At 39.1% G+C, this 18,452-nt stretch overlaps 5 protein-coding genes and 1 non-coding gene across 6 annotated transcripts; 4 read left to right on the top strand and 2 right to left on the bottom strand.

Moving 5' to 3' along the window:
- On the top strand, nt 1–4,126 carry LOC133717631 (uncharacterized). Its single transcript, XM_062144340.1, has 2 exons — nt 1–701; nt 3,595–4,126. The coding sequence occupies exons 1-2, from the start codon at nt 304–306 to the stop codon at nt 3,830–3,832; spliced, it is 636 nt and encodes a 211-aa protein (XP_062000324.1). The 5' UTR covers nt 1–303; the 3' UTR covers nt 3,833–4,126.
- Nucleotides 4,127–11,357: 7,231 nt separating this feature from the next.
- LOC133717625 (uncharacterized) lies at nt 11,358–13,386 on the top strand. Its single transcript, XM_062144334.1, has 3 exons — nt 11,358–11,834; nt 11,936–12,304; nt 12,650–13,386. Exons 1-3 carry the CDS (start codon nt 11,547–11,549, stop codon nt 13,274–13,276), a joined length of 1,284 nt encoding a protein of 427 aa, XP_062000318.1. The 5' UTR covers nt 11,358–11,546; the 3' UTR covers nt 13,277–13,386.
- Nucleotides 13,387–13,613: 227 nt separating this feature from the next.
- LOC133716885 (uncharacterized) lies at nt 13,614–15,287 on the top strand. The gene is made up of 2 exons (XM_062143530.1): nt 13,614–14,210; nt 14,572–15,287. Exons 1-2 carry the CDS (start codon nt 13,614–13,616, stop codon nt 15,241–15,243), a joined length of 1,269 nt encoding a protein of 422 aa, XP_061999514.1. The 3' UTR covers nt 15,244–15,287.
- A 239-nt stretch (nt 15,288–15,526) lies between these two features.
- TRNAR-UCU (transfer RNA arginine (anticodon UCU)) lies at nt 15,527–15,599 on the bottom strand. Its single transcript has one exon. It is a non-coding gene; the product is annotated as a tRNA-Arg (tRNA).
- Nucleotides 15,600–15,639: 40 nt separating this feature from the next.
- Nucleotides 15,640–16,431, top strand: LOC133714556 (17.3 kDa class I heat shock protein-like). Its single transcript, XM_062140690.1, has one exon. It carries the CDS (start codon nt 15,749–15,751, stop codon nt 16,223–16,225), a length of 477 nt encoding a protein of 158 aa, XP_061996674.1. The 5' UTR covers nt 15,640–15,748; the 3' UTR covers nt 16,226–16,431.
- Nucleotides 16,432–16,773: 342 nt separating this feature from the next.
- LOC133714557 (18.1 kDa class I heat shock protein-like) lies at nt 16,774–17,540 on the bottom strand. Its single transcript, XM_062140691.1, has one exon. The coding sequence runs from the start codon at nt 17,441–17,443 to the stop codon at nt 16,973–16,975; it is 471 nt and encodes a 156-aa protein (XP_061996675.1). The 5' UTR covers nt 17,444–17,540; the 3' UTR covers nt 16,774–16,972.
- Between the last annotated feature and the right edge of the window lie 912 nt (nt 17,541–18,452).

Here is an 18,452-nt window from a genome sequence, read left to right as displayed (position 1 = left end):
AAATAAAGCTCTAACATGTTTCCTCTGCCCATTGCAAAATTTTTATTGTACTATTTTTGCGTATAAAGATCTTTACTGATCTTTTTCCCTCCTCAAATTGCTGTTCAGAGTGTGTCTGACACAGAAAATAAGTGAGTGAGAGAGAGAGGAGGGTTGGTAACAGTAGCCAGTTGCTCAAAATCTAAGAAAAGCACCCAACTTGGGTTGAAAGAAGTCACCTTTGAGCTTCTTTGGGGCATTTAATGATCTGGGCCTCAGAGAGCCATTACATGAAGATTCTGATTCTCTCTCTGGGTCTTGAAAATGGCATCCAAAACCCAAGTTGTAGTTGTTGATGTTGAGCAAGGAGGTCGCCGGAGCTCGGGTCATGGGTACTCGGATTCCGGGTCAGATGAGGAGGAGGAGGAGGAGCACAGGAGCTCGTGTGTGTCCGGGAGTAGTGAAGAGATTGTGGAGAGGAGATCCTCTGAGAGTGAGTCTTCGGTAGAGGAGGAGGTGGATCTGGAATGTGGAGGGGTGCCTGCTGAAGTGAAGGTCCACGTGGCAAAAGTGAAGAGGGATTGTAGGATTTGTCATCTGAGCATGGATGCAACCAATCATGAATCTGGGATTCCTATCGAGTTGGGGTGTTCTTGTAAGGAGGACTTGGCTGCTGCACATAAACAGTGTGCTGAGGCCTGGTTCAAAATCAAGGGTAACAAGTAAGTTTACCAATTTAACCCATAAAGATGAATTCTTTTTGTGTTTTGGGGCTTACCCAGATTTTGGTTTTCACTTGATATTCTTGGAATGTGATTACTGTGCTATGCCTGTGTATCCCTTTTGCTATTTGGGTTAACTTGGTTGTATTACTCTTCTGGGAATCTTTGAATTTGTTGTATAGTACACTCTACTTAATAATGCAAACTTAAATTAGGATGCAATGTGTTCTACTTTATAAAGGAAAAAGCATATTACTGTGAATCAAGAGCATCAACATTTAATAAAGGGGAAAGATGAAGCACTAGCAGTCCTGCATGGGTTTCCAACTCTGCAAATTTGATTCTTCTCCACCCCGTTCGTTTCATGTTGGAATACCTACACGTTTGCGTTTCTCTCACCGCTTTTGCCAACCTTCTTTTCTTTTACTTTTTTTTTGCGTAGACAACCTGGCTGGTGATGCCTACTTTATTGAAGTCAAATAATTTGGCTCTTGCAGATACACTGCTGATATGATTTGTTGACCTAGTCATTGAAGTCATTTTGAGTCTGCAGTCCATTTAATAAACTTTGTTTTAATAAGCTTGCATACATTTTTACGCACTTTGCTAGATGTTTTAGGGAAGTAAAGTGCTTTTACCAGTTTCCTTTTCTCATACGAGCATAGTCTATGAGCTTTAGCCAACTTGGTAGCTCTTAGAGTTGCAATATGCTATCTTATGATGACTGATCACTAAATGAAGTAAAGTAGAAACTTGTGTTGAATGATCTGGGTCTAAGGTAGCATGCTGATTGGGGAATCCCCAGCCTTAGATTATATTACATAACTGACTAGAAGAACTGTGCTCTATATTTGTCTATATGCCATGTAGAATCCATTACATGGTCAAATATGTGGAATAATTATCTCAATATGATAACAAATCTTAATGAATCTTCAGGGGTCAACATGTTGGAAAACCCCACAAAATTATCAACTCTGGCTATTCTTTTCAGGTGTTTTTGTCTTTTTCTCATGCTACTTGGCAACAATATCATGATTTCATCCATGCTTACATGTCCATTGCTTCTAAGTAGCATATGCTTGTATTCCCTTATTCTCCTCAAGCTGGTCATTGAATATTCGACTCCAGAACCCTCAGTCAGGTCCTAAATGATTGGCATATCAATATTAATATGGATTTCAGCCTATTGTTCCTTCTTACTTCAGGAAGATACCAATGTGAGTTAGGACCACAACATCTAGATGTTTCTTGAGCTTCAACTTTGGTGGAAGCACAGTTTGAGTACTGACAGTTTATATAGGATTTTCTTTTCAGATCCCAAAATCAGTTTTCCTTCTCTCCTAGTATTGTGGATTTGTTGATTGGAGTAGAGTAGAAACTGATTTACAACAGTTGTGGGACTCATTAACTTTAAATGCATACTAAACTGGGTCACACAAATAAAATAATGGGAAACCGTAGAGATATAGAAAAAGAAGTCTGTTTAAATTTGTTTATTATTAACATATGCTTTCCCTACTTCTTGCAAAAACCAATGTGAGTTAGGACCGCATCTAGATGTTCCCTGAGATTCAACCTAGGTGGAAGCACAGTTTGAGTACTGGCGTTTTATGTAGTATTTTCCTTTCTAATCCTGAAATCAGTTTTTTTTTTTTTCCTATCGTAGCACTGTGAATGTGTTGATTGGAGCAGAGTAGAAAGTGGTTTACAATGAGTTTTGGGACTCATTGATGGATATATGGTTTAAAATGCATATTAAACTGGAAGACCACAAATAAAATATTGTGACACTGTAGAGATATAGGGCAGAAATACTTTTTTATTTTTCTTCTAATTCCTACTTTTCACTTTCTACAAGGTCAGTGTCACCTCTAGGTAATTTTTGAGTGAATAAATCACCTGGAGTTAAGGTTGAGGACCAGTATAATGCTTACACAATGCTTTCTGCTTTCTTTTTCTGGTTTTCTGCTATAAGTTGATCTTTTTTTTTATGTAATAATGAACTGCAAAGTGCGTTGCATCCTCATGACCTTGTAACTACTATTCTTTGCTCAGTATGTTTTTAAAGGAAATATGGTAGAACCAATGTCTATCGGGCTGAGCTGGTAAAGTCAACTATATACCAAAAGGAGCATGATTTTACAGAAGCTGCCTATTGAAGGATAATTGTTGATTGCTCTAACATCCCAAATGCAGTATTGAAAAACAGTAGTTTTAAGCTTTTGTATCTTACCTTGATTTGCTGGAAACTCTGTGCAATATAATTGGATTTACATATACATGTCAAAGGAAGAATCTTACTTGCTTCAGCTTATCCAACTTTTCTGACATCATGTTAGGTGTATCTTTGCCTTGATTTCATTCAATCTATGCACTCTTGGAGAGTATCATAATTTTACATTACTTTTCATTCCTCAAGGGAATGATATATAAGTTGTTTGTATTGGAAATAATTTCCATTCATTCTGTGGGTGTCAAATTAATGCATAATGTTAAGGAAGATCTCGCGGGTTTGGTGACTCTAACCAAGTATCAAGCAAGGGGGACCTTGTTCCCGCCAGATCATAATTAGCTGTGGTTTGATACATTTATTGACTCGAATTCACCGCAGTTGTAGAAAACTGGATTATTGCATGATATTGACAAGAAGATCTTGAACTTCCTAGACAACATGGGAAGGAACTTTTTAAGTAACTGTTTCTTCTATTTGCTTGCAGCATAAGACACATGTAGTATAGATTATCAAATTCATTTTGGTTTAGATTGAATATCTTTTAGCACTTTGACCAAAACATAGGAGTTGCTTATCACATGCTTCCTTGGGCTACACTTCGCATGTTTTTTGTGTATATTATCACTGCTCAACTTCATCTCTAATATGTGATCGCAGAACCTGTGAGATCTGCGGATCAACTGCACGCAATGTTTCTGGGGTGAATGAAGCTGAGTTGGCAGAGCAGTGGAATGAAGCAAATGATACTGCAGTGCCACCAGCACCAGTTGCCACTACACAGCCAGCAGAGAACCGAAACTTCTGGCAGGGTCATCGGTTCCTCAACTTCTTGCTAGCTTGTATGGTCTTCGCCTTTGTCATCTCTTGGCTCTTTCACTTCAATGTACCCTCATAAGAAGCATTTTTCTACAGCGATGATATAAAGGTAACAAACAAGCACCTTACTAGCTCTGGAGTAAGCTTCTTCTCTGTCTCTATGTTGTTTGTATATTAGTAGAGGCTAGCTTCTGCAGGTTGTTGTAATTTATGTTTCCATTGTTAAATTTGATTGGCAACTTGATTAGTACCTGTATGTTGATGTACTATCTTAACTTCGGATGCTTTACTTTTGGCCAGATTGGATGAACAACCTCCTTATATATAAGATTTGTGGCATATGCCCTATGTGGTATCGTCATTATTTCTCTCATTTTGGTATTTGTATTAGCTGCCTAAGCCAGATAGAGATGCAGAGTCTGCAATTTAATTAGTTCCAAAGAATGTCAAATTTGATCTACTTCAGTTTAATAAACCAAATCAAACACATAATCTTATGAGATACTCCAACCCTGAAAAGCCTTCAGGAGCTAAAACTAGTTAGGGTTCTATGTCATCCAAAGAACGAAAGTGCTCTTGGTTTTCAAGGAACTTGTGAAGGGCTTCTGTCATTAAGCATATTCGGAGTGATGATGGATTAACGTACACTAATAATCACTGATATTGTGTCTTACTTAATCAATCTAGTTCAAGAGCAGATTGTGACAAGACTCGAGGAATCCCTCATGTGTGATTTTATCTCAAAAGACTTCGGTGCGATATGGTGAACGTAATTAAATCGAGAGTAGATCATATGGTGACCTCAGAACGTGGTTAGAGGTTGAGAATTGTAACATCAGCTGATAAAAAGACAATGACTACAGTTCCCGGGAGGAGAAGGAATTAGAAAATTGGTCTGGTATGGTCTCTATGCACGAGTTGTGACTTGTGCGCTGCATTAAAGTGATTAAACGGTGCCGTGATTAGCGATCACAGTCTTAATAGGCCACAGACATAGCTCGTGGTAGGAACTCACTTGACACTATCAAATATTCTTATTTCTTGTTTGTTTTTATTGATGATATCCATAATTAGTTTTGGGTTGTCCAGTTACAGTATCCTCTTTCCATTGTGTATGATCACTCATAATTTCTTGACATCATTGAAAGCAGTTTTAAAATTGAGTAATTCAGGGCAACTCGGCCAAAGTAGACTAGATCTGGCCTTATGACCCCAAACTCAATCAACTCAAAAAAAAAAAAAAAAAAAAAAATTATAGACAGAGATACAAAAAATTTTCTATAAAAAATTAAAAAAGACAGTCATGAGCACAAGACTCTCATAAAACGTAAAATAAAAAAGGTATGCATTTTTGCCAACAAACAATTCGTCGGCAAAAACTTTCCGTAAAAAGGAAAGATGCACTTTTCTTATTTGAATTTTTATTTCTAAAAAAAAAAACACATTGTCCCATGTTTTGTCCCAAAATTCTTCTATTAAAAAAGAAAATAAGAGAAGACACACTTAGGTCGGCAACTATGTCGTTGGACGAGAGCCTCAAATATAAAAAAAATTATAACAAATGGACACTCTTTCTGCCGACAATTAATTTATCACTAAAAATTTCCGATCAACATCAAATTATTCGTCTGTAAATAATGCTAAAGTTTTTGGGTCAAATGATTTTTATCCGGATATCAAATTTCTAGTTTCAACTTTCAAGCTGTATAATTTTGGGAATCTCCAACTCTATTCCGTAGCTACTTATCAGTAATTAATTCAGGTATGTTCACCTATATTGTGATCCAGTATCTCGGAATTAATACAAGGATGTAGTGCTTCCTCTGAAATGGAAAGGGTCACCTGCATCATTTTCTTACTTTAAAACTATACCCCTCTGTGATTAACTACTTATACCCATTAATTTAATAAGGGTTAGTACCTGATCAATTATAAACAATCAAGTTCTTGCTTGTCCTCAAGAGGGGCTACTGTGTAAGAGCATAGGACTCTATTATTTTATGAAAAGCATTAAAAGGAAAAAGCAGATATGGGGTTGGAAAATTTGTTATGGGATGCATAGAATTATGATCGATGTGGGTCAGATAGGAACACTCTTCTGGGACCTTCCGGCCATACATAAGAGATGCCTTACGCTATTCTGTGTTGAACATTAAAAAGAAGAAGACCAATGCCAAAAACAGCATGGCATATCTTTTATTTTTATAGACCAGATTTCTCATCCGTAGAGTGTCTTTAAGAAGATTGTTACCTCGTCTTCAATCTAATGGATAAAAGGTATATAATCCAACAAAGTTACAAAAAAATAAAGCAATAATGTTTCTTTTATAGATTTCATAAAATCGTGCATGCCATGATTGAGAGATCCAACATTAGGTATCCCAATCTCTCCCATTCAGATAATTTATAGCATATAATTCAGAAGAGCTTTGTACCTTTCAGTTTCTTATTTTCTTAATTAAAGATCACAGAGGCCCGCAATGATGCTTATTCATTAGAAGAATGAAAACAAAAACAAAATTAATTTAGAAATTTAGCAAAGCAGAGAATGTAGAGAAGTTACAGCTAATGTAATGCAGCAGCAATATGGCAAATTGGGAGACATAGTTAGATTGTGTCGTCTCAATTGAACCACCATATAATCTATACGGTTGAAATGCTCAATTAAAACGTCGGTCGCGTGCTCCTAATCATAATCAAAGCTGATTATTGTTCTTATGATCTTATCAACCTGTAATGTGTAAAAGGTTTCCCCTTTAATTAGTAATGGGAGAAATGCCCTCTTTTGCTTTGATCTTTTGTGTATTGCTAATGCCTAAAACCCCAATGGCAATATGCTTCACTATGTAGGATTGGCAGTGTTTTTCTCTCATATTGGAATCTGTAGGGAATGGCTAGAAAAATTCAATGAGAGAGAGAGAGAGAGAGAGAGAGAGAGAGAGAGTACCACCATTCTTTGTTGTCATCCCTAATTGGATGTCTAAGCAGAGTAGTTGGATTAGTCATTAGTCACATAATTTGTAAGTGATTCTCAATTTCCAGTAAGACCATTATCTATGAAGGTCAAGTTAATGCTAAGAAAGATGATAGCCAATGTCATTAGGCAGGCGAAATTACTACTAATCATTAGAGCTACTAATGATTAGAGCTTAATACACCGTTGGCTTTGCTCATCCTAAGACTTTGTTTGGTTTGTGAATTAAAAATTTTTATATAGAAAAATAATTTCCTACCAAAGTTCGGTAATTGTATGCTTGAATCTTTTTGGTGTCTTGAGTTTGCTTTAATTTCCATCAACTTCATTATTTCAGTAAATGAATGGAAGCGGCATCTTACTGCAAACGGGACCAATTCATTTTCACTCCATAAAGCAAACGAAACCTAACCTAAGGATAATCAAAACTCAAGATACATGAAATGATTATTTGGTTCAAACCATTCTCATTTTCACAAAAACTTTTCTGGTAAACCCCAACAGCATTTCGCTTGGTCAACTTCTAAGGACAAAGAGTGTGACTGATCGATATGAAATAGATTAAGAGAAAGTTGGTGATTGCTCAAGTTAGATCTATGCACTAGTGGTGCTGCGTGGCGGTGCCGTGATTAGCGATGGCAGTCTTAACAGGCCATAGACAAAGCTCGTGCTGCTGAGTCTTTTCTTTTTTCTTTTTTTGTTTCTAGATTCTTGTTTATTTCTCATGATTCATTATTATACCATTCTATTATCATTCTCTTTTCCACCATGTGAATGATGCTCATGATTCCCTGACCCCAAAATCTGGAAAACAATTGAGTTGAAATAATAGTATAATACACTAGTGCAGAGATACCCTTCTGAAATGAAGGAGTGATATTTGGCGAAGGAGTGATATTTGGCATTATTATGATGCCTGCATTTCTTTTTCTTTCATGATTAGGAATATTGGAAGAAGCCCGACAATTTAAATTCGGAATCTCAAATAAGTAATGCTTCAACTTCATTCTACTCGATCCCACTTCTGATTACAAGAACTATGATTTCTTATTGCGTAAATTTGTCGAAATTGCAAATGAATGGTAAAATGAGTTTGGTTAAGATGATTTCTCCAATTGCATTTTCCGGATCTTTGTGATATTATTACCAGTATTCCAATTGCATTTTTCCTCGCATTTGCGAGGTTTGATTAAATATATATATATATATATATATATATATATATATATATATATATATATATATATATATATAGTAATTAAGATCCAAGCACAATACACACCCTGTAATTTCAAGAGATTAAAATTTGTCATATATGAAAATCTTCAAAGTCAAGTGTATGAAAGTTGGGAAGAATATCCATTGATACATCACAACCACGTTTATAGCTAGGTGAATTAAATAAAAAGAGAAGTGATGATAATTCGTCTTCAAATTTATTATTATTATTATTATTTTTTATATTCTGGACGAAAATGTAACTCCCCAACTCACCCCTAATGTCAGTGAGATTTGAACTCATGACTTCCACAATGTTAGTCAGGCTAGCTAATCAACATGTCACGACTCACCGACAACTGTCTTCAAACTTCTAATATTGATATTTGATATTTCCAAATAAAATGTGAGTGGCTCTAACCAAAACCGAAAAGGCAATTTGATCATTTAATTTCTTTAGACTGTTAGAATTTGATCAATCATAAACAATCAGTTTCCATTACTGCAGGACGCTAGTCCTCAAGAGGTAGGGTTGAGAGTGAGTTTATTCCATGATCTCAAAGTATAAACTCAGATATGGGTCAACAACAGTGAAATAATATAACGATGGGTGTACAATAATAGAGTAAATTTCATTTATGATTTTTAATAGTAAATGACACACATGATTTTATTTTCTTCCACAAATTTAGTTTTGAAGATTCTAAAAAACGCATACTGAACTATTTGAGTGAAAATTTGATGAAAAATAAATTTTGCCAGTGAAGTGAACTGTAATCTGTTGGCCTAGAAAACTAATATTATAAAATGGACATTTTTTTATGTACCGATGGTACAAGTGACCCAACTTATAAGATGATCTCAAGTTTATATGCAACTTTATTTTTTTAATAACTAAAAAATGTATTTGATGTAATCCAAAATATGCATTCATATTGGTGCAAGAGCATGATGTCGGTGTAAGTGCATGTCAGTGCTCTGAATCCTCCTCCAAATTTCACTAATATCATAAGGTGGGGCCGTGGGGATAAAAACAGAGAGAGAAAAAAAAAAAACCCTTTTATTTTTATCAAAGCCTATATTTAAACACGTCAAAACATGATCAAGTAATTTTTTTGATGAAACATGATCAAGTATTGCATTCCTTTTTTTTGAAAGGCAAGTATTGCATTCCTAGTTTCCTACAAAGATAAAGTTACCTAAAAACTAACCTAGCTTTGCTAGGGATTTACTCGACGGTGGCAACTTTCAACAAAATCTTCAAACATGGCCGGTAGCGGCGAACTTCCGACTAGGAGGGAGGGGTTTTATCCCCTTCCTTCCTCTGGTGGGCTTGGGGGTGGCGGTGATGGGGGTTTTCTCCGGCGGGTCTCTGTTTTTTGCTTTCTGTTTTCTCCTCGTGTTTCGGATGGAGTAATTGGTAGTGGTCGGTGCTGATGGTGTAATCGACGGAGATCGTCCGATGGTTCATGGATTGGTGGTGATTGGCTTGCCTGGGTTGTGTGATGAAACTCGGTGTATAATACCGGATTTGGAGGCGGGTCGAAGGTCTACTGCGGATGCGGTGGTGCAGCGTGGGTTTAGGCCAGATTTTGACGTTGCTAGTGGTGGGAGGTGACGCGCCTTGCTGCGATGGCCTGAAACTTGTGGGGGAGGTGGATCGAGAAAGACCTGTTTGGGATGCTTTGATCTTCATATGGTGTCGGGTTTCCTCGGAGGCGGCGCAAGCTATTGACAACGGTGACCTAAAACCTGCAGTCTGTTGCTAGATTGTGGGTGACGACGACGATGACGGGCCCTGTTTGGACAGTAGAGATGTCGGTGGCGGCTGGGGGTGGAGCAGTCGACTGCAAGGTTTTCAGGATACTTAGACTGTTGGGCTCTTTTTTGGGCTTTCTTGATTTTATTTTGTATTTTAAGTTTAGTTATTCTTCCTTCATTTTCGAAGGAAGTTATGACTACTTTTTCTTGTTTTGAGTGTGGGAAGATCGCAAAAACCAGTTGTTCGGTTGAAATCTTTTATTTATCTGCTTTTGAGCATCTTGGTTTTTGTTTAGAATAATAGTGTGGATTTTCTTGAATGTGGGTGTGCTGCATTCTATTTGTTTTTAGAGTAGGATTTTTGTATGTCTTTAAAGACAACTCTTTATCGAAGTGTGTTGTTTAGTACTATTTACTGAATTATAAACTTGGGTCTTCATTAAAAAAAAAAAAAAAAAAAAATAATAATAATAATAATAATGCATTCCTACAATTTACTCAGAAACATGATCTATTTCCCTGACCATATATCAGGATCATGATGCTTTATGGCTTTATGCTTTACTATGTTGGATAAATAACTAAAATAATTGAAGCTAGGATTGGATACCTTATCTTCCATTTGTCTTATAGATCAAAATTCTTATCCTTGGATCTATATCTATAACAAGATTGTTACCCAGTCACCGCAGCAATGGATAAAATCATACAAGGTATATATTTCAAGTATCAAACAAAAATAATGATTCTCATAGATTTCATAAGAACGTGCATGACATGATTGAGTACATTAGGGTTTTGTTCCTGCAGCCATTGGCAAACAGGTGTCGCAATCCCCATAACCCCATGCCATTATTTCTAACCGCATAATGCAGGAGCTTTGAATCTTCCGGTTTCTTGGTTTCTAAACGACAATTTGCTTCATTCACTAACCAAAGGAATACAATTAAACAAACGACTAAGAACCCTAAGCAAGAGAGCATGTACCAGATACAGCTAATGCAGAATAATATGGGACACAAATAGATCGAGTGTCGTCTCAAGTCTCAACCACCATGGTTGCACACTCATAATGAAAATGTCGGTTGCATGCTCCTGAATTCAATGATCATAATCAAATTCAAAGTGCGATTATTCTTCATATCCTTTAATGCGTAAAAGGGTATCATTGCCTTAGATATATGCTGCTGTCAAAGGCAGCAATGTGCTGTGCAATGGGAAACTACCAAATCCTCTTTTGCTTTATCTCTTTCCCTTTTCTTTGCATTGAATGAGCTTTGTTAATACTGTATATATAATACAATACAATCAAGGTGTTTGCAAAAACTTTTTTAATTATTTATATTGTCAATATGTTCGATGATATTGTCAAACGAGTGTTTGATGAAATGTCTCAGTATTTGTTTATTATTAATTTTTGGGCTCATACAGTAAACTGTAGGTTTGGTTGCATTAGAATTACTATTGCCTAGTTGATCCCAAGTTTTAGATTACCATTGAGACAGGGTTATTGAATTTCACTTCATCTAGATATCAATCCACATCAATTATAAAATAAGACCAAACAAACCAGAGAGAGTGAGCGTGCAGACACGACATAGACAAAGAGAACCACGTTAGAATGAGGGCCATTGGTCGGTTGGTAATGTTTTAACAACAGCTTCACACCACTTCAGAGCCCCTCCCTTTGCATCAAATACCAAAAGCACATCCCCATCTTCTTCTTAGTATATACTACTGCTACTTCTACATAGCTCTCCAAGAAAAACCCAATACGTCCTAAACTCTCTCTTCAAGTTCTCTACTACTAAGGCTTGACTACTCTTTCTCATCATCGATCATGAGGAAGCTTTGTCCCAACTTGGACCGTGAAGACGGCTTGGAAACTGTTCTGGAGGTTCCAGTCCCAGAAGAGATATTCTCTCCTACTAACAAAAGCCCCAAAATTTCATGGCAGAACATGAAGTCGTGGATGAAATCATCAAACACAGAGCATTCAACTGTATTTGGAAGCAAAAGCGCCGAGATCCAACTCTTGCTTGGAGTTATTGGAGCTCCACTGATTCCTATTTCTATTCCTAACAACGATCACCAACCCATCAATCGCAACCTCAAGGATCAACCCATTGTAAATATCTTAACCTTCTGACAACATAACATCTAGATCGTCCGTAAAACTAACCCTACTATTATCAACTTTTCTCATTTATTTTATTTAATGATTTGTAGGAGGCTTCAATGGCTAAATACATAGTGAAGCAATACATAGCTGCAGTGGGTGGAGAGACGGCCTTGAACTCCATAGACAGCATGTATGCAATGGGAAAGGTGAAGATGGCAGCTTCAGAGTTTTGTACTGGGGAAGGAAAGTTGAATAGTCCCAAGGGGAAAATGAAGAACTTGAAGTCACTTGGGAGTGGTGAAATGGGAGGGTTTGTACTGTGGCAGAAGAGGCCAGAGCTGTGGTGCTTGGAACTAGTGGTGTCTGGCTGCAAGATTAGCGCCGGGAGTGATGGCAAGGTGGCTTGGCGACAAACCCCCTGGCATCACTCCCATGCTTCCCGAGGCCCGCCTCGTCCCCTCAGGCGTCTTCTTCAGGTACCGGCCATTATCCCTTTCTCTTTAGTAAAAATTGATCGAGATTACATAGCGCAGTAAATTTATCAAATTTAGCAAAAGCTTACTTGGGAGACTTTTTCTTTTCACTGATTTTAATGCCAACTGTGAGCATTCTTTAGAGTTCTTTTGACTTGTCCTAGGGAGACCCAGAATTTTATATTGGACTGTCCCTATCCAATTAGTTTGTACTATTATTCTGTGGAGATCCTCTTGCACGTCGCTACAATTTTTCTCTTGGTCAATGAAATTATACTAGTTATAAACTTATAATGATTCCTATTACTTGCACAAATAACTCATCCTAGATTTAATTATGCTCAACAGGGTCTTGATCCAAGGTCAACTGCAAATTTATTCAGCAATTCCGTTTGCATTGGAGAGAAACCAATCAACGACGAAGACTGCTTCATACTAAAACTCGAAGCCGAATCCTCAACGCTCCAAGCAAGAAGCAGCAGCAACGTAGATATAATACGACACACCGTTTGGGGATACTTCAGCCAAAGGACAGGTCTCCTGGTCCAACTAGAAGACTCCCACCTCCTGAGAATCAAAACCTCCGGCAACGACAGCATTTTCTGGGAAACCACAATGGAGTCGTACATTCAAGACTACAGAACCGTCGACGGCATTAACATTGCACATTCGGGGAGGACAAGCGTGTCGTTGGTCAGGTTCGGCGAGAGCAATGTAGCGCATTCGAGGACTCGGATGGAAGAGATTTGGGACATTGAGGAAGTTGATTTCAACATTAAGGGTTTGTCCATGGATTGCTTCTTGCCTCCTGGTGACTTGAAGAAAGAGGAGGAAGGAGGGATGGTGACTAATACCAAGGCAAAGTTACCGCTCAGGATTTTATCATCTTCAAGAATTCGAGCTTCGAAAATAGCAGCCATTGATGTTTATGATGATGATTCAGAAAGCAGTGGAAGTAGTGACCAAGAACTGTAAATTCGTGTTTAAATAAATTCTGTACATAGGCCATCGTATTTTGAAGTATTTAGACATACATATGGTAAAAGAGAAAAGAAAAGGAGCATACTTAATTACCTCAAGTCAACTTTGGGAAGCATACATAGACCAATTATATTTGCCAAATTTAGATTCTGCCCCGAAGAAAGGAAAAAAAAAAAAGATTTCTAGTAAAAATAGGAAAAGCCTGCCCGCGTACTTACCTATTATTTCTAGTACAAATAGGAATCATGAGCCACCGCTCCACACTTGAATATATACATGGCAGACTTTCTTTCGCTAATCTTTTGCTAATTCTATCACTCTCGTCTTCATCATGGATCCATCGAGCAAGGAGAAGTATCGTCCCAATTTGGATACAGTTCTAGAGGTCCCTCACAAGATCACAGTTCTAAAGGTCCCTCGCAAGAACACAACAAAGTTATGGAACAGAATGAAATCATTGATGAACCCGAGGGCACTGTCTCCCGATGTCATTGATGAACCCGATGGCAGGGCACTAGCTAGCTTACTTAGAGTTATTGGAGCTCCACTCGACCGCACACTCGACCGCAACCTCATCCTAGGGCAATGGGATGCCGGGGCAGAATACATTGTGAAGCAATACGTGGCGGCGTTGGGCGGGGAGAAGGCTTTGTCATCAATGGACAGCTTGTGTGCGACGGGCAAGGTGCAGATCACAGTGTCAAATGGGACGAAAGGAAGCTTGAAATCCATTGGCGGTGGGGGAGGAGTCGGAGGACATGGAATGCCAGGGTTTGTGCTCTGGCAAAAGAGGGAGCTATGGTGCTTGGAAGTGATGTTGTCTACTGGTTACAAAGTTAGCACGGGGAGTGATGGCAAGGCGCCTTTGCCTTGGCATCACTCGTATGCTTATCGAGTCCCACCTCTTCCCCTCGGACATCTCCTTCAGGTATATATCACTCACTATCCTCTCTGTAATTTACTTTTGCATTAAACCTTCGTATATTATTTTTCTACACGTTGCTGTTTTTAATCAAAACGTTGAAAGAAGTAAACTACGTACTAAACTATGTATTCATCAAATACATACTTCGGTTTTTCTAACTGATTTTGTCATTTTGATGCCAATTCTAGGTTTACTTTAATTTTAAGTTGCACTGCCTATATCCAATTAGTGATATGCCAACGTTGAACATTCTGTCATGTCCACTTCAATGTAGGTCCTAGCTAGTGCACGTTGTTAATGATGAAGTGTACTTCATATTATTTGCACAAAATACTAATACTATACCTACTATTATCTTAAACAGGGTCTAAATCCAAGGTCAACAGCAAATTTATTCAGAAACTCCGTTTGTTTTGTGGACAAATTACCAATAAACAAAGAGGACTGCTTCATACTAAAACTGAAGGTTGAACCTTCAACACTAAGCAGCAGCAACGTAGAGATAGTTCGACAAACCGTTTTGGGCTACTTCAGCCACAAAACAGGCCTTTTGGTGAAGCTAGAAGACTCTCGCCAACTAAGGACGACAGCTTTCGGAAAGCACAGTTATTGGGAATCGACAATGGAGTCAGACTTCCAAGACTACAGAACCATCGACGGCCTCAACATCGCACACGGGGGTAGGACTTGTGTGTCTTTGTGTGGTGAGAGCTCGGAAGGCCATCCCCGGAGAAGAATAGTGAAATTGGTTTGGGCACTTGAAGAAGTAGGTTTTGACATTAAGGGGTTGTCCGTGGAGTGCTTCTTGCCTCCTGGTGACTTAAAGAAAGAGGAAGAAAGCTGTGGGATGGTGAAATCATCTTGTGCAAAATTAACATCCAGAATTCCATCTGCTTTGAGATTTCAAGCTACCAAAGTAGTTCCCAGTGACGATTCTAATCATGATCTAGAAGGTAGCGACATTAGTGACCAGGAGGATCTTCAAGATTTCGAGAGCTGCAACAGTAGTGACCATGATGATTCTGATCAATCTTAACTCTCAAGCTCGTTCATACAATCAAAATCGAAAGATACCTTCAAAACTATGTAGTATGTACCAGTATTTTTTATATTTAATATAGTAGCAGGTTCAATGTTCGAAATTTTAAGTCCACACTGCACTCTTGAGAGCTCAAGACTTCGGGCATTCATAAGCAAAATAATTTCAACATTAATCTAGCAAAAACAGTGGAGAAAAAGGAAAAAATAAAATAAAATAAATAACATTAATCTAGCCAAAAAAGAGGAGAAAAAAAAAAAAAATATATATATATATATAGCACGCCCAGTGGGACTCGAACCCACAATCGCCTGATTAGAAGTCAGACGCCTTATCCATTAGGCCATGGGCGCTCATTGCACTGTTTTACCCGTTTTGCCGTACAATTCGGGTAATGTTGGGGGTGGGAACCGGAAAAAAGTTCCCTTGTAAATTTCGGTCAAAAGGCCAAAATCCATAACCACCACCCAAAAACCACAATTTCCGATCAAATTTCCGTACAATGTCGCTGATTCCCAACCCATTCGGCCGCCGATCGGGCTCGTTCGACCCGTTCTCTCTTCACGTGTGGGACCACCACCACCACCACCCACTGGACCCCTGGCCCTTCCGCTCCGTCTCGTCGCAGTCCGAAACGGCGTCGTTCGCCCACGCGCACATCGACTGGAAGGAGACGCCGACGGCGCACGTGTTCAAGGCCGACGTGCCGGGCCTGCGTAAGGACGAGGTCAAGGTGGAGGTGGAGGACGGCAAGATCCTCCAGATCAGCGGAGAGCGGAAGCGCGATGTGGAGGAGAAGACCGACACGTGGCACCGGGTGGAGCGCAGCAGCTGCAGGTTCACGAGGCGGTTCCGGCTGCCGGAGAATGCGAGAGTGGAGCAGGTCCAGGCGGCGATGGAGAACGGCGTCCTCACCGTCACTGTGCCCAAGGAGGAGGCCAAGAAGGTCGATGTCAGGTCAATTGAGATTTCTGGTTAATCAGGCTTATCTCTAATTAAGTGTGTTCCCAAGTGTGATTATGGTAAATAAAATTGTATTATGCAGCTTAACCGCTCAGTGTTCTGTGATTTGTATTATGAACTTCAGTGTAGGCAATCCATGGTGTTTCGAATTTGGTATGTTTAAACCAAAATTAGCTACCTCTAATGCTCATCTTATATCATTTTCTTCTGTGTTTAGCATTATGAACTTGATGCAGGTGTTCATTCGCCGATAATCTTAACAAGTTCATGTAGCATAGGTTGCTTATTTTCCATCTTCATCTTCTATGTTCAGCCTTGTGAATTGTAGGTGCTAGCTTAACCTTGTGCTTGTGTGGAGATGCCTCGGGGCTTTCCATGGTTTTGTTTGAATGGGTTCACGCATTGGTAGTTTCAGTCCAAAGTTATTTTCCAAGTCATGTCAAGTTTGGCCGTTAAGCTTGTTATTCTGGGCTTTCATAGTGTTTCATGTTAATATATCATGAAAGCCGCCTTACATGCTCACATAGGATGAGGAATTGGCACTATGAAACTAACTATTGAAGATCTACAAAACATTATGAAAGTTTTCTCTTAATACCGTTATTAGATCAACATACATGACAGCCCATCACTCATCAAACCTTACAGAAAAGACATATTACACACTTAAAAGAAATTACAACATACAAAACACACCACACAAGCTTATTTGACATTATTAAGAACAAAATTAAAGATGTGATGGCATGAAGATCTTGAAAATTTAGGCTCCAGAAATGTCGATGCTCTTGACCTGGGGCTTCTGCTCCTCTGCTTTGGGCACAGTCACAGTAAGAACCCCGTTCTCCATAGTAGCCCTGACATGATCCACCTTTGCATTATCCGGCAGCCTGAACCTCCTCAGGAACTTGCCGCTGCTCCTCTCCACCCTGTGCCACTTGTCATTCTTCTCCTCCTGCTCCCTGCTCCTCTCTCCGCTGATCTGAAGGACATTCCCTTCCTCCAGCTCAACCTTCACTTCTTCCTTCTTCAGTCCGGGGAGGTCCGCCTTGAAGATGTGGGCCTCCGGGGTCTCCTTCCAGTCGATTCGGGTCTGAGCGAAGGCGGAGGTGTCGCCGGCAGTGGAGGAGGAGTTGACGAGAGAGCCTATGCCCTGGAAGGGGTCCCAGATGTCGAGGGAAAATGGGTCGAAGACGTTGCTGCGTCGGCCTGTGCCAAAGAGACTGAGAGCCATTGCTGATGGGTTTGCTGAGGTTTTTGATTTGCTGCTGTAGGCAGATATCGGAAGACTTGGTTGCTTTGGATGATTCTTGTTTGATGAGATTGAAGCTAGAGAGTGAAGTATATATAGAATGTCAAAGAAGGTTCAGGCGCTTTCATGATTCTTCAGAGTTGATTGATGTGTGCGAGATTGTTCTATTAGATTCTATCATCTTCTACAACTGTCTGGTATACGTGTTCGTCCCGTATGAGTCTATTGCATGCACCTCTGGGCTAATAGTCATTTCAGGCCCAAACCTGATGGGACTCGCATAGTGTTTTTGCCCTTTGGTCTTAAAGTAGTTTGATTATCCCTTTAAAAAAAAGTACTTTGATTATAACCCGAATTGAGAGAGAGCAAATACAACAGAATGTTTCTGGTATAATTACCAGGCAAAATTAGAAATACCAAATTACCAATACAAAGAAAGAAGAGGGAGATGACGTGATGGTGTTTCTGAGGAAGGAGAGGTTTCCTGTTGGTACCTACAACAAGTTGAAGCCAAGAAAATATGGTCCTTTTAAGGTATTGATCGAAGAAGATCAACGACAATGCTTATGTTGTTGCACTTCCTAATTCCATGGGCATTTCTAATACCTTTAATGTTGCTTATCTGCATGAGTTTTGTGAAGATGAGGTTCTTTATTCTAAAGAGAACTCGGGGTCCAGTTTTTTAGAGGTGGAGGAGACTAATATAGAACGGATGACAATGTGGATCGAAAAGCAGCTTGATCGTGAAAAGGGAAAACCTGTTGTAGGAGAATAGAATTGTGTGTTATCATTGATAATAGGAGCCCTTTAAATAGGGAGTTACAAGGTACCCAAAAGGTAATAGAATCCGATTACAATTGAATACCTAAAACACATTCCTATTACAACTCTAAACCCTAGTTTGTAGAGGCACACATTATGTCGATATCCTTCAACACTCCCCCTTGTGCCGCTCAAACTTGGTGATGACGCTTTAATTGTTGCCTCGTTA

Source organism: Rosa rugosa, chromosome 6 (assembly GCF_958449725.1).
Source record: "Rosa rugosa chromosome 6, drRosRugo1.1, whole genome shotgun sequence".
NCBI lineage: Eukaryota > Viridiplantae > Streptophyta > Magnoliopsida > Rosales > Rosaceae > Rosa > Rosa rugosa.
This window is presented reverse-complemented; position numbering and strand designations above follow the sequence as displayed.